Source organism: Mastigoproctus giganteus, chromosome 7 (assembly GCF_048544385.1).
Source record: "Mastigoproctus giganteus isolate SK-2022 chromosome 7, ASM4854438v1, whole genome shotgun sequence".
NCBI lineage: Eukaryota > Metazoa > Arthropoda > Arachnida > Uropygi > Thelyphonidae > Mastigoproctus > Mastigoproctus giganteus.
In genome coordinates this window covers 195,731,198-195,743,346 of record NC_143581.1, presented here as the reverse complement: position 1 = coordinate 195,743,346, position 12,149 = coordinate 195,731,198, and the positions used below count along the sequence as shown (strand labels likewise).

General features: G+C 36.2%; 1 protein-coding gene across 1 annotated transcript in view; it reads right to left on the bottom strand.

The window, feature by feature from the left end:
* Positions 1-12,149, bottom strand: part of LOC150083520 (rap1 GTPase-GDP dissociation stimulator 1-like) — a 148,509-nt gene that overhangs the window by 134,192 nt on the left and 2,168 nt on the right. The window contains exon 2 of the mRNA XM_090378516.1: positions 5,767-5,910. Coding sequence (XP_090234642.1) covers positions 5,767-5,910 — 144 coding nt within the window. The remainder of the gene's footprint in view (positions 1-5,766; positions 5,911-12,149) is intronic.

The following is a 12,149-nucleotide window of genomic DNA, read 5'->3' as shown; positions in this document are numbered from 1 at the left end:
AGTCACAAAAGAACTGGATGCAGGGAATAACTTTGATATTATATACTTGGATCTTAGAAAGGCTTTTGATACTGTTGCACATGGAAGACTGCTACACAAATTGGAGCAGTGTGACATTGGAGGCAAATTGCTGCTATGGATAAAGGGGTGGTTGAGTGGGAGAAGACAGAGAGTGGTAATCAATGGACACTGCTCATCCTGGACTGATATTATTAATGGAGTCCCTCAGGGCTCAGTGTTGGGTCCATTATTGTTTTCTGTATTTATAAATGATATTGATGATGGTATATCGGGCTTAATGTCCAAGTTTGCAGACGATACAAAGGTTGGCAGGGTTGTCAAGGACACTACTGACACTATGCTGCTGTGACAGGATCTGGAAAGGTTGAGCAGATGGGCTGAGAGGTGGCAAATGAAGTTTAACATTGATAAATGTAAAGTACTACACATGGGAAACAGCAACCCCAGAGCAACGTATCAACTCTGTGGTACTACACTGACAGTGGTAGAGAATGAAAGGGACTTGGGGGTGGTTGTGCAGGCAGATATGAAGTTCTCTGAGCAGTGCAGAAGGGCTGCAAGAGTAGCTCATGGAGTATTGTCAATGATATACAGGAATTTTTCCAGCAGGGATAAGGAGGTGATTATTCCATTGTATAAGGCGATGGTCAGGCCACACCTAGAGTACTGTATACAGGTCTGGAGGCCTCATTTCAAGAAGGATGTAGAGCTGCTGGAACGAGTACAGAGAAGGGCAACAAGATTAGTGAATGGAACAAAGGGGTGCTCTTACGAAGAAAGGCTTAAGTTTTGCAAATTACAGTGTCTGGAGACTAGGCACCAGCGAGGTGATCTGATAGAGGTGTATAAAGCCTTGAATGGTTTAAGCATGCTCAATGCTGATGGGATTCTTCCTCTAGCTCAGAAAAATCACCTGAGAGGGCATAAATTCAAATTGAGGAAAGACAGATGTAGGATAGACGTGCGGAAATTTGCCTTTAGCCAGCGGGTGGTTGGTTGGTGGAACAGACTTCCATCCCTTGTGGTGGAGGTTGATAGCCTAAATAAGTTTAAGGCTCAGCTGGACAGGTATTTTGAACGAACAGAGGGGTGAAGTGGAAGTGGGTTTTTTTTTTTTTTTTTGGCTGATGCTGCATAAGCTTGCTTTCTTGCATCAAATGCCTCTACTAATGCTAATGCTAATTTATTCATAAAATTCATTTCAGATCAGCTGTCCAAGAACACAGCGCCAATTTACAGCATTACACCTATGAAGAAGGTCAGTCTTTTTTTGTTAACATCATTTCTAGGAACACATCTATAACACTGAATGGTTCCCCTGTATTTGTTATACTCTAATAAAAACCCCTAGCCTTATGGCCATGAGGGGGCAACCAGAAAAGTTTTGCAAGATTCTCTCTCTCTCTTAAAAGTTTGATGCAGTTTCATTAAACAAATCCCTCCAGCAACCACTCTGTTCAGTATTAACTCATTAATTTCAAAAGTATATTTTTTCAGTTCTATTTTCAGTTCTATCACTCAGTACAGTATTAGACATCGTGTGTAACGGACAGTTTACTTGAACATTGTATCATAATTAATGCAACCAACGCAGTTACATTTTCAAAGAGTTAATAATGGCCGATAAGAATGAAAAAGCAACGTCTGGGTGAAGTACGAAGACTATAAATGTAAGAAAAAGACTGAATTTGAAAATTAAATTAGATGTGAAGCGAATCGATTCCAATCAACAACAAGCGGATATGTGCCATAATTTAGGACTTACAAGCTTAACTGTAAGAACAATTATAAAAAAATAAAGAATTAATTTTAGCAGCGGGAAAGATAGCTGTTCCACTGCAAGCAACTAGGGCTAGGCCAGCTATTAGGATTGAAATGGAAAGACTAACTAATTTTATTGAAGATAATATCCATGCAGAATTCAGTTAAGTTAAATATTATTAAAAAAGAAAAAAAAAGAGAGAAAGAGATTAGCCAATATGAATTATCTGAAGAAAACTCATCTAAAAAAAAAAAAAAGTGGAACCATTTAAAACTGGTAAGGGCTAGTTGAATAGATTTAAAATCCAGGGAGAAGCCGCAAGTGCAGATCAAGGAGCCAAAACTTTCAAAAAAGAACTTGTTAAAATTATTGAAGAGGGGTATTATGTGTTTTATACTTCTCAACAAGTTTTTAACATAGATGAAGCAGGACTTTTGTGGAAATGAATGCCTAAAAGAAGTTTTATATTGAAAGAAGGAAAAACATGCCAGGTTTCAAAGCAGCGAAGGATCGGTTGACTTTATTGTTGGGTGGTAACGCTGCAGGGGATTTAAAATTAATACCCCTTTTAGTTTATTTGGAAGAGGGCCAAAGTTCAACCAAAAAACCAACACATTTTTCATTATTAAATTCATCAATTAAATTAAATCAATTAAAATCAATTTAGATCAATTAAATTCACGATTTTAATTGGAATTTTAAGTTTAATTTTGATACGTAAGTAGTTACCACATAATTACATATGTATGTAATTCAGATATTTTATATGTACAAATATTTGAATATTAAATATTTTGACCGACATTTGTGCATCTTTCCACTACCGTTTATTATTGATTACGAAATATCCTATGGCACTGACCGCAACTCACAAATACATGTTACCTTATGGGAATGCAGCGCTCGCTTAGCACAGATTCACTTAGCGCTCTGTTTTTCAAGAACGAATTATCAGCATTAAGCGGGGGGTCACCTTTGTTCAAGCAGATGTAAATTTTAGAAATGCCTTGTTATATCTATATATATATAAAATGCTTAGGTATGCTGCCCAAATTTTCAAACTGCTAATTGTTGCCAGCACCCATTCATGTGGTCAGGGCCAGCCCGAGGTATATTGGCGGGGCCGGGCAGGGAGATATTCCCGCAGCCCCTTCCAGATAGAAAAAAATTTAAGATGGTGTTTTTATTGAGTTAATATTTTTATTTTTGCTATAGAAAAGTTAAAAATACAAATGTAAACACAAAAAAAAAGACAACCAGAATATTTATAATGTTTTAATTGTCATATTAAAATATTAACAATAAAAATTTTACAAAAGAGTCAATTTTTTATAAGTACATTTATCAAAATACTAGCAGCAGGTTGCAGTTACACTTGCCTTTAATTTATAAAATAAATAATAATAGTTTCTGTAATTAAATTTCAGCCACTCATCTGAAAGAAATGGGATGCACATAGGATTGTAGTCAATCACCTATATTTATACCAAATTTCAAATCTGTATCCCATCTGGAAGTGGAAAGATTTGGAAACAGACTGGCACTTGACAATACTTAATAATAGATGCTTACAGAATAAATATAGATTTTATATTAAGTTACATCAAAGCTATTTAAAAATACAAAATAAAAATTTAAGAAGAATTTTTTGTTATTAACACCAAATGTCATATATATTTATCAAGTGCCAAACGCATGCCACGTGGCTGATGCATTTTTGACTGTTTACTACACTATAGAGAAAGAAAGGGACAGAGAAAGGGCCTCCACATCTTTCTCCAAATCTTTCATTTTCCCCCTTCCATGAAGCATATGCGTTCTCTCAAACTTTCGACACCCCCAAAAGCCTGGCTCACCCGTAATTCGGGCCGGCCCTGCACGCAGTTCATCTCGCATGACCACCACACCGGGCATTCTTTATTAATTTTTGTACTAACATTTTTCGACTGAAGAAAGGCAACCTATGCCTGAGAGCTATCGATGTATGTTTCTTACCGATGCATGTTACTGTTTATTTTATCTGTCTTCAATTTTAATAAACCATTCTAAGTTTTAAGAAGTGTAAAAATGGCTGAACAGTGTGAAAGAACTTTGAGAAAATGTAGAATAAATGCTAATGAAACATTAGAGGAGAGATCTAATAGACTAAGAGACCAAAACGAGACTCTATGACTACGAAGACAGACAGAAAACACTGAAGAAAGAGAAGCAAGATTGGAAATGAGAAGATGAGCAAAACACCGTATGAAGAATCAAATAGAAGTACCAGATGGAAATAATCAACAAGATGTAATTAATGTAAAAGAGCATGACACAGGAAATGTGTTACAACTGCGAGTATTTCAATGTATTGGAAGATATTGGGAAGATATTCGATGAGTTAAACACATCGAATAAATACACTAAATGCTGTCATGATGGAAAGGTTTTGCTTGACTCACTGTCTGAGACACCAACTCTATTACAAGAGCTGCTTACAGGGATACACATGAAGCAAATAACTACAGAAAACATATACAAAAGTACAACTCAGTAATGGTGTTTGCATCAATGGGCACAGAGATTAAATTAAATGGCTTGAAAAACAATCAAATCAAATGTGTGTGTGGCTGAAGTAATGCAACAATTGAACAAGATACTGCAACAAGTTAACCCATTTGCTGAGTCATATAAACAAATGCATCAAATAACCCAGGCCAATCCAACAATGAATGTGCACATGGCATTTATAGATGACCTGGACAGGTAAGAGACATTATAATGCACCTACATCCAAAACGGAGGTTGCTGTAATAGTTGTTGGAGAAGATGGGGAACCACCTGCAAACAGAGACATATGCATATATCTCACAGGTGACTGCTGCAGAATTATATCGCTGCTAAACAAGAATGGTGAAGACCGAAGGATCTAGATTAAACTATTTATGCCATAATCAGAAAGATGGTGTATGTTACGCCAGGTACAACTAGTATTAGTTATTTGCTTGAAGGAGAATTACATCAGTTAAACTTAATTTCCTGTCTAATTCCAAAAGCTTTTGTTCAATGGTCATAAGAGAAGAGAAATTGCGAAAGAAGGCTGCAGATTTGGTCTGGCAACATTTTTATAAAGTAAAAGAATGGGAAGTAGTGTGAAAAGTATAAGAATTGTGAAAAAAATTCAGGCAGACTGTGTAGTCAGAATGAAAAAAACATATCACAGCACCTAACAAAGAAAAAAGTGCCAAACTCAGAAAAAGAAACTACAGAAGCCTGAAGTTCAACAAAAAAAAAACTGATTTCTTCACACTGTAACCCTTTCAACTACAAGCTTCTGAAAGTTTGTATTGTGAGATTCGATTTGTCTCACGAAGAACAAAGTACACCTGGCTTGTATAAATCTCGTTCCATTTGTATTTTAATCCATATGAAGAAATTCTTATCATGTTAGCAATGTTTACCAGGAAAAGGAGACAATTGGTAAAATTTTTAAACATTTTTTGGAGCTCAAGAATAGATTTTTGATGTTTCTCAGATCCAACAGTTTTCAAAATATGATCATTAGGACCTGTTAGATAAGGAATAACTGTGTGCAAAGTTTGGAAAGGGGAGGTCAATTCAGCACAACCCTTATGCATTTTGTCAATGGTGGTGTGGTAAGTAATGTCAAGTCTGTGAGAACTCTTTTTAAAAAATAGGTGGCTTCATTAAATGCCCATTAAATGCCAATAATTACTGCACTCTTTTTTTCTACACAAGAAACCATCACAGGTTTTATTAGTTTATCGCCCCCTCCAGAATTATTATGGTATAGGAAAATCAGAAATTTTCTAATTCAACAACTTAATGTGCAAATTTTTCATTATATCAAAGATTTTCAAACCAACAATCATTTATGCATTTGCACATGAGTATATACACAAATGGACTTTATTTTTGAAAGTGTAAAAATAAACACTTGTAATGATAAAGACTGATGAAATTAATTCAAAATTTATACTCACCATGTGTATCACTAAGATTCAGCAAACATCCTGAAGCTACAGTACGTAAATTAGATGGCAAATCATCTATTTCTAGTAGTTCTTGAAGCAAATTAATCAGCCTTTCCACGCCTTGCTGTTCTTTAACTAGGTTTCTTGCTGCATCTTTAAAAACAAAAACATTTTGAATAGATATAAAAGTACATAAAATTCACATAACTAATACAGGCAAATTAACCAAATCAAAATAAAGTTAGTTATATTAATAATACTTCTATTTATTATTATTATTATTAGCCATATGATGCAAGGAAGCCCGAGGCTTATGCTGCACCTGGCAAAAAAAAAATTCTGAATTACCCAGAGAGCGCGAGAGAGAGAGAGGGGGGGGTAGAAGGGAATCACCAAGAAAGATAAGAATGATGATATCCAGCTCAGGACCCTGAGTGTGCCATACTCACCAGATGTGAGCCTTTATTATATACATATAGAGATTGATGACTTAGATTGATTAAGATTAGGCAAAAAGCAATAATTCATCACACAAAACACATTATAATATCATATCATGTGCTGACACTGATTAATAGCAAGAAAATGGCAGCTAGCCACCATTTGGTAATATTAGCAATGAAATTTTAAATGAATTTTATGTTTAAGCTCTCAGATTGTCACAAAGGATTATCTCACATGCTTATTTTCTTTGAAAATAAAAATTTTCAAAGAAATTTTTCAACCTAGAGAATTTATAAAAATGAAACATTGTACATAAATGATTTTAAAATTAACTTGTTCTTATTTTGATTTGATTGCCTAACAGAGTGAAACTGTCAGAAATCAAAACAGAATTTTAAAAAAAAAAAAAAAAAAAACTTGCCATTACTTCATTTTTTTGATAGATTAATATTCTCTATGTGTATTTATTTATCGCCTGATCTGATGTAGCTGAGTGTTCATGAGCGAGATGCAATAGCAATGCTCTTTGAGCAGGGCTCAAGCCTGCGACTGCTGAATGTGATAAATGTTTGTATTGATGATTTATTGTAAACTCCACTGACCTGGTGGTCGTGCTGGAGAAACAAGTTTTTATTTTTATTTTATCAACTTCTGCTTCTGAATTCCAAACCAAAACTGGACATTTCTCTTACTCCGATTTTCAAAGATATTTTCATGCTAGTCTATTATAAACTCTCTCTACAACAATTACTTGGAAACTAATAAGTGATGGCAATACTTATTGGAAGGTTTCAAGATAATTTGTACATAAATAAACATATTATTACAACCTTGAAAAAACATATATATACAGTGAAACTTCCCTTTAATGGACAGCCATGGGGAACGAAAATGTGTCCGTTAGAGAGAAGTGTCCGTTAACAAGAAGTCTGAGGGAGGAAAAAAAAAAGAAAGAAAGAAAAACCGTTAAACGTTTAAGGTAAAATTAAATTAAATTATATACAGATTTTGCACAATATTTTTGTAAATAATATACATACAACTGTGCTATGCATATTATGACTTTATCTTAAGAAAAATACATACAGTAATCACTTGTTTTCTTCTGCACCTTCTTCCGGCTGATAATTTTGTTTTCAACATTTGTTTGGAGTGAAGAAACCATCGAAAGTCCTTCAGTATCTTCTTCAGCGGCGAAAGTATCGTACATTATCAATAGATGTTGAAGATCTTGTTCTTCTTGGTGCTCCACATTGCTGTTCACAACTTCAATTTTTGCGTTTGAGAAGCCAGACTTTACAAAACAGTTCACGACAGTTTGTTTTCTAATTGCGTTTACTGAAGAGGAAATCCACTGAATCACATCTAGGATGCTGATTTTCTTTGCAAGGTCACTCGCACACGTTACATCGTTCATGTTTGCAATGAGATGTCTTAAAACACGTTTTCTGTAGTGAAGTTTAAAATTTTTTATTATCCCTTGATCCAAGGGCTGACACTCTGCAGATGTGTTTGGTGACAGACAAATGATTTGAATATTGGACAATTCAATGCGCGGGTGAGATGCAGCATTATCCATGAAAAAAATAATTTTTCTGTTTTGACGAATCATGTTTTGGTTAAAGTGACTTATCCATTCGCTCATGATATCTCGTGTCATCCCGCTTTTTTATTAGACTTCCAGTCAACATCCAAAAGATTCAACTTTATGCCCTTGAAACAACGAGGATTTTGTGGGTTTCCTATAACAAGAGGTTGTTCAAAGTCTCCCAGCATATTTGTACACAATAGTACAGTCAAGCGTTCCTTAGAAATTTTTCTGCCCTGGCACTTTTCGTTTTTTAGACTCTTTTTTTTTTTTTTTCAGGAAGAGCTTTAAAAAACAACCCTGTTTCGTCACAGTCGTAAATATCCTTAGCTTCAAAATCACGACATAAATCTTCCAATTTGACGGTCCACTCTGTTACAACCCCAGTATCAACAGATCCACCTTTACCACTTACGGTTTTCCAAGAAATTTAATGCTGAGTTTTGAACGTGTCTAGCCATCCCACAGAAGCTTTGAACTCATTTACTCTCATAGATTTTGCAACCTCCAAAGCCTTTTCCCTAATAATAGGCCATTAATGGGAATTTTTTTAGCACGTGCGCCACAAATTTGAAGTCCAACAGTTTTCGGGAATGATTTTTGAACCTGATCATTTCCGTGTTGCAAAAATTGTTTGAGCAGTCCATTTTTTTTCTTTAGGATGTCGCTTACCTGCATCTTCCCGATTTTGAATTTTGCAGCGAGATTCCGAACACTATTTTTTTGCCGATCATACGCATTAATGAGTTCGACTTTATCTTTTAAAGTTAAATGTTTACGAGATGACATTGTGCACTTCACATGACACTGAACAAAACTGAAAACTGAAACTGAAAAGACGAAAGCGGACCATATCCCCCCCCCCGCACACACCGAATTCATCAGAAGTTTTACACGTGCCTTAAAATTCTTGAAAAAGGGTTTAGAACCGCGACGTAAACCTTGATAAAATTCAGAGAATCGGAAATTGAAAATAAACACACGATTGAGGCAATACGTGGAAGAAACGTTCCTAGAAAAAGGGCCGTGAGCTCGCCCGCTGTCCATTATGGGGAGATAAAATTAAGTGCTAATCTAAACGAAACAGTGCAGATTGCCTGTCCGCGTCTGTTACAGAGAATGTCCGCTAGACAGAAGCTGCAAACACGTTAAAACCAATGGAGGTAAGTTGGGGAATTTGAAAATGTACGTTGTAGAGAGATGTCCGTTAACGAGAGGTGTCCGTTAGGAGAAGTTTCACTGTACATACATATATATATAGACAAATATATTTGATAAGTGTATGAGTAGGGGTGCTGACCTGTCAGGTGTAGTTACAATTGAAAAAATTATTAAAAAGTGCCTGAAAAATAAAAGCAGATTACATAAAATAAATGAAAATATACAAATAGTACTTAATGCTATAGATTCTAAGATTTTAACTGCGTCATCAAGGGACAGCAGCCAAAACTGGAATATATATATATATAGTCGATTCCGGTTATTTGGGACACATCGGGACTAGTACATTTTGGCCCGATTAAGCAGCTGCCCCAATTATCCGAAGTTTCACGACACAATGGACCTCCGCTTTACAATTGGTTCCCTGTACAATCAAATCACGTTACAATGGGCTCACCATAGTAAAGTACCGTTCACTATATAATGTGTAGTAAGTGCAGGTCATTGTGATCACGTTTGTGAACTGAATTTTAATTCTATTAAACAGCGATCCTAATTAGCGAAAATAGGAAGAATATTATCCACAGGCTATAAAAGTAAAGATATATTAAGCTCAAATTTAACCTTTATTACCTTACCAATTAAAAAATTAAACGATACGTGAAAATCAGAAGAGTATACACGATAATCGGAATAATTAATATGTACTGTAATATGTACATACTAATTAGTTGACATTTGTGGGTGGGAGTTAAAATTTAAAACAGTAAAAAGATAAGCAATCAATAACAAAGAACATGGCACACACAAATTGCAAGTAACACAATACGCGCAAGCGAGAACAGAGTAACGAGTTACGAAGCTTTAAAAATAGGAATGAAGAGAAGATTCTGAAAATTAATTTTTTTATATGATTGAAGATTCCATGGAAGTTTAAGCACATTTCACCATAATAACCCACAGAATTCCAGCTGTCGGTATTATCGTAAATTCAATAAGATCGAGTTTACTATCCGTTTATGATAGATTGCACTCTAACAGAAAAGCCCAATAAACAGGTGACTGCTAATTGTTTTTATTGTTTTATGGTTGTGACCTTCAGAAATCCAACCGAACCAGGTGGTTTCGGTCTGGAGACAATCATAGGGTAATCTCCAGTGCTGCAGTTTCCTGCCCCGATTAAATGGCATGTTGTCCCAATTAAGCGAAGTAAACCCTGGCTATTTTCTCGATTGGGTTCTGTTTTTTTTAAGATTTGCCCCAAATAAATGGCTGCCCCGATTAACCGGTGGCCCAAATAACCAGAATCCACTGTATATATACGTAGACTGGAGAAAAAGTGCAGAAAAACTGGAAGTAGTAAACAACAGAAAAAATCATTAGGTACCTGAAAAATCTCTTATTATTAATACATTATATATATACACACACGCTAAAAGAGTCAAGACATCCACTTTCATAATTTCATAGTCCATTGGACTATCATGGATAAACAAGCAACTCAGACTGGTATATGAGGAAGGAATAAGAGCTGCACAAGTTAGTTATTCTCACCACAGCACATTGTTGAGCTGACTGGTTTCAAGGAGAAGTATTATTATCAGATGTCACATTACTGGCTTGTCAATCTGTGCAATTGTGCTGACAGCCTACACCATCTAAAGTTGATAGTCAGTGATGGTATAAAATGGAAGCACGATAGTACCACTACTGTCAAGCAATTCATAGGAAGATAGAAGCTCACATTGCGTGACAAGGGGTACACAGAGGGGAAGTATGACAATATCATCATATATCCCAGAAAAACATCAACCAAGAGTTTAAGGTGTTAACATGGGTTAAGGTCTGAACAAACATGTTGTGCACAGGGTTCCACAACATTACATTTTCATGGGAGAGCAGCGGCACATAAGCCTTGCACATTAGCATTAGTAGAGGCATTTGATGCAAGAAAGCAAGCTTATGCAGCATCAGCCAAAAAAAAAAAAATAAATAAATAAATAAAAAATAACCACTTCCACTTCACCCCTCTGTTCGTTTGAAATACCTGTCCAGCTGAGCCTTAAATTTATTTAGGCTATCAACTTCCATGACAAGGGATGGAAGTCTGTTCCACCAACCAACCACCCGCTGGCTAAAGACAAATTTCCTCACTTCAATCCTACATCCATCTTTCCTCAATTTGAATTTATGCCCTCTCAGGTGATTATTCTGAGCAAGAGGAAAAATCCCATCAGCATTGAGCATGCTCAAACCATTCAAGGCTTTATACACCTCTATCAGATCACCTCACTGGTGCCTAGTCTCCAGACACTATTTTGCAAAACTTAAGCCTTTCTTCGTAAGAGCACCCCTTTGTTCCATTCACTAATCTTGTTGCCCTTCTCTGTACTCGTTCCAGCATCTCTACATCCTTCTTGAAATGAGGCCTCCAGACCTGTATACAGTACTCTAGGTGTGGCCTGACCATTGCCTTATACAAGGGAATAATCACCTCATTATCCCTGCTAGAAAAATTCCTATATATCATTGACAATACACCATGAGCTACTCTTGCAGCCCATCTGCACTGCTCAGAAAACTTCATATCTGCCTGCACAACCACCCCCAGGTCCTTTTCATTCTCTACCACTGTCAGTGTAGTACCACAGAGTTCATACGTTGCTCTGGGGTTGCTGTTTCCCATATGTAGTACTTTACATTTGTCAATGTTAAACTTCATTTGCCACCTCTCAGCACATCTGCTTAACCTTTCCAGATCCTGTTGCAGCAGCATAGTGTCAGTAGTGTCCTTGACAACCCTGCCAACCTTCGTATCGTCTGCAAACTTGGACATTAAGCTTGATATACCATCCTCAATATCATTTATAAATACAGAAAACAATAATGGACCCAATACTGAACCCTGAGGGACTCCACTAATAACATTAGTCCACGATGAGCAGTGTCCATTGATTACCACTCTCTGTCTTCTCCCCCTCAACCACCCCTTTATCCATAGCAGCAATTTGCCTCCAATGCCATACTGCTCCAATTTGTGCAGCAGTCTTCCATGTGCAACAGTATCAAAAGCCTTTCTAAGATCCAAGTATATAATATCAAAGTTATTCAATGCATCCAGTTCTTTTGTGACTGCATCATAGTACCCAATCAAATTGGTCAGGCAAGACTTCCCCTTAACAAAACCATGCTATGTCTG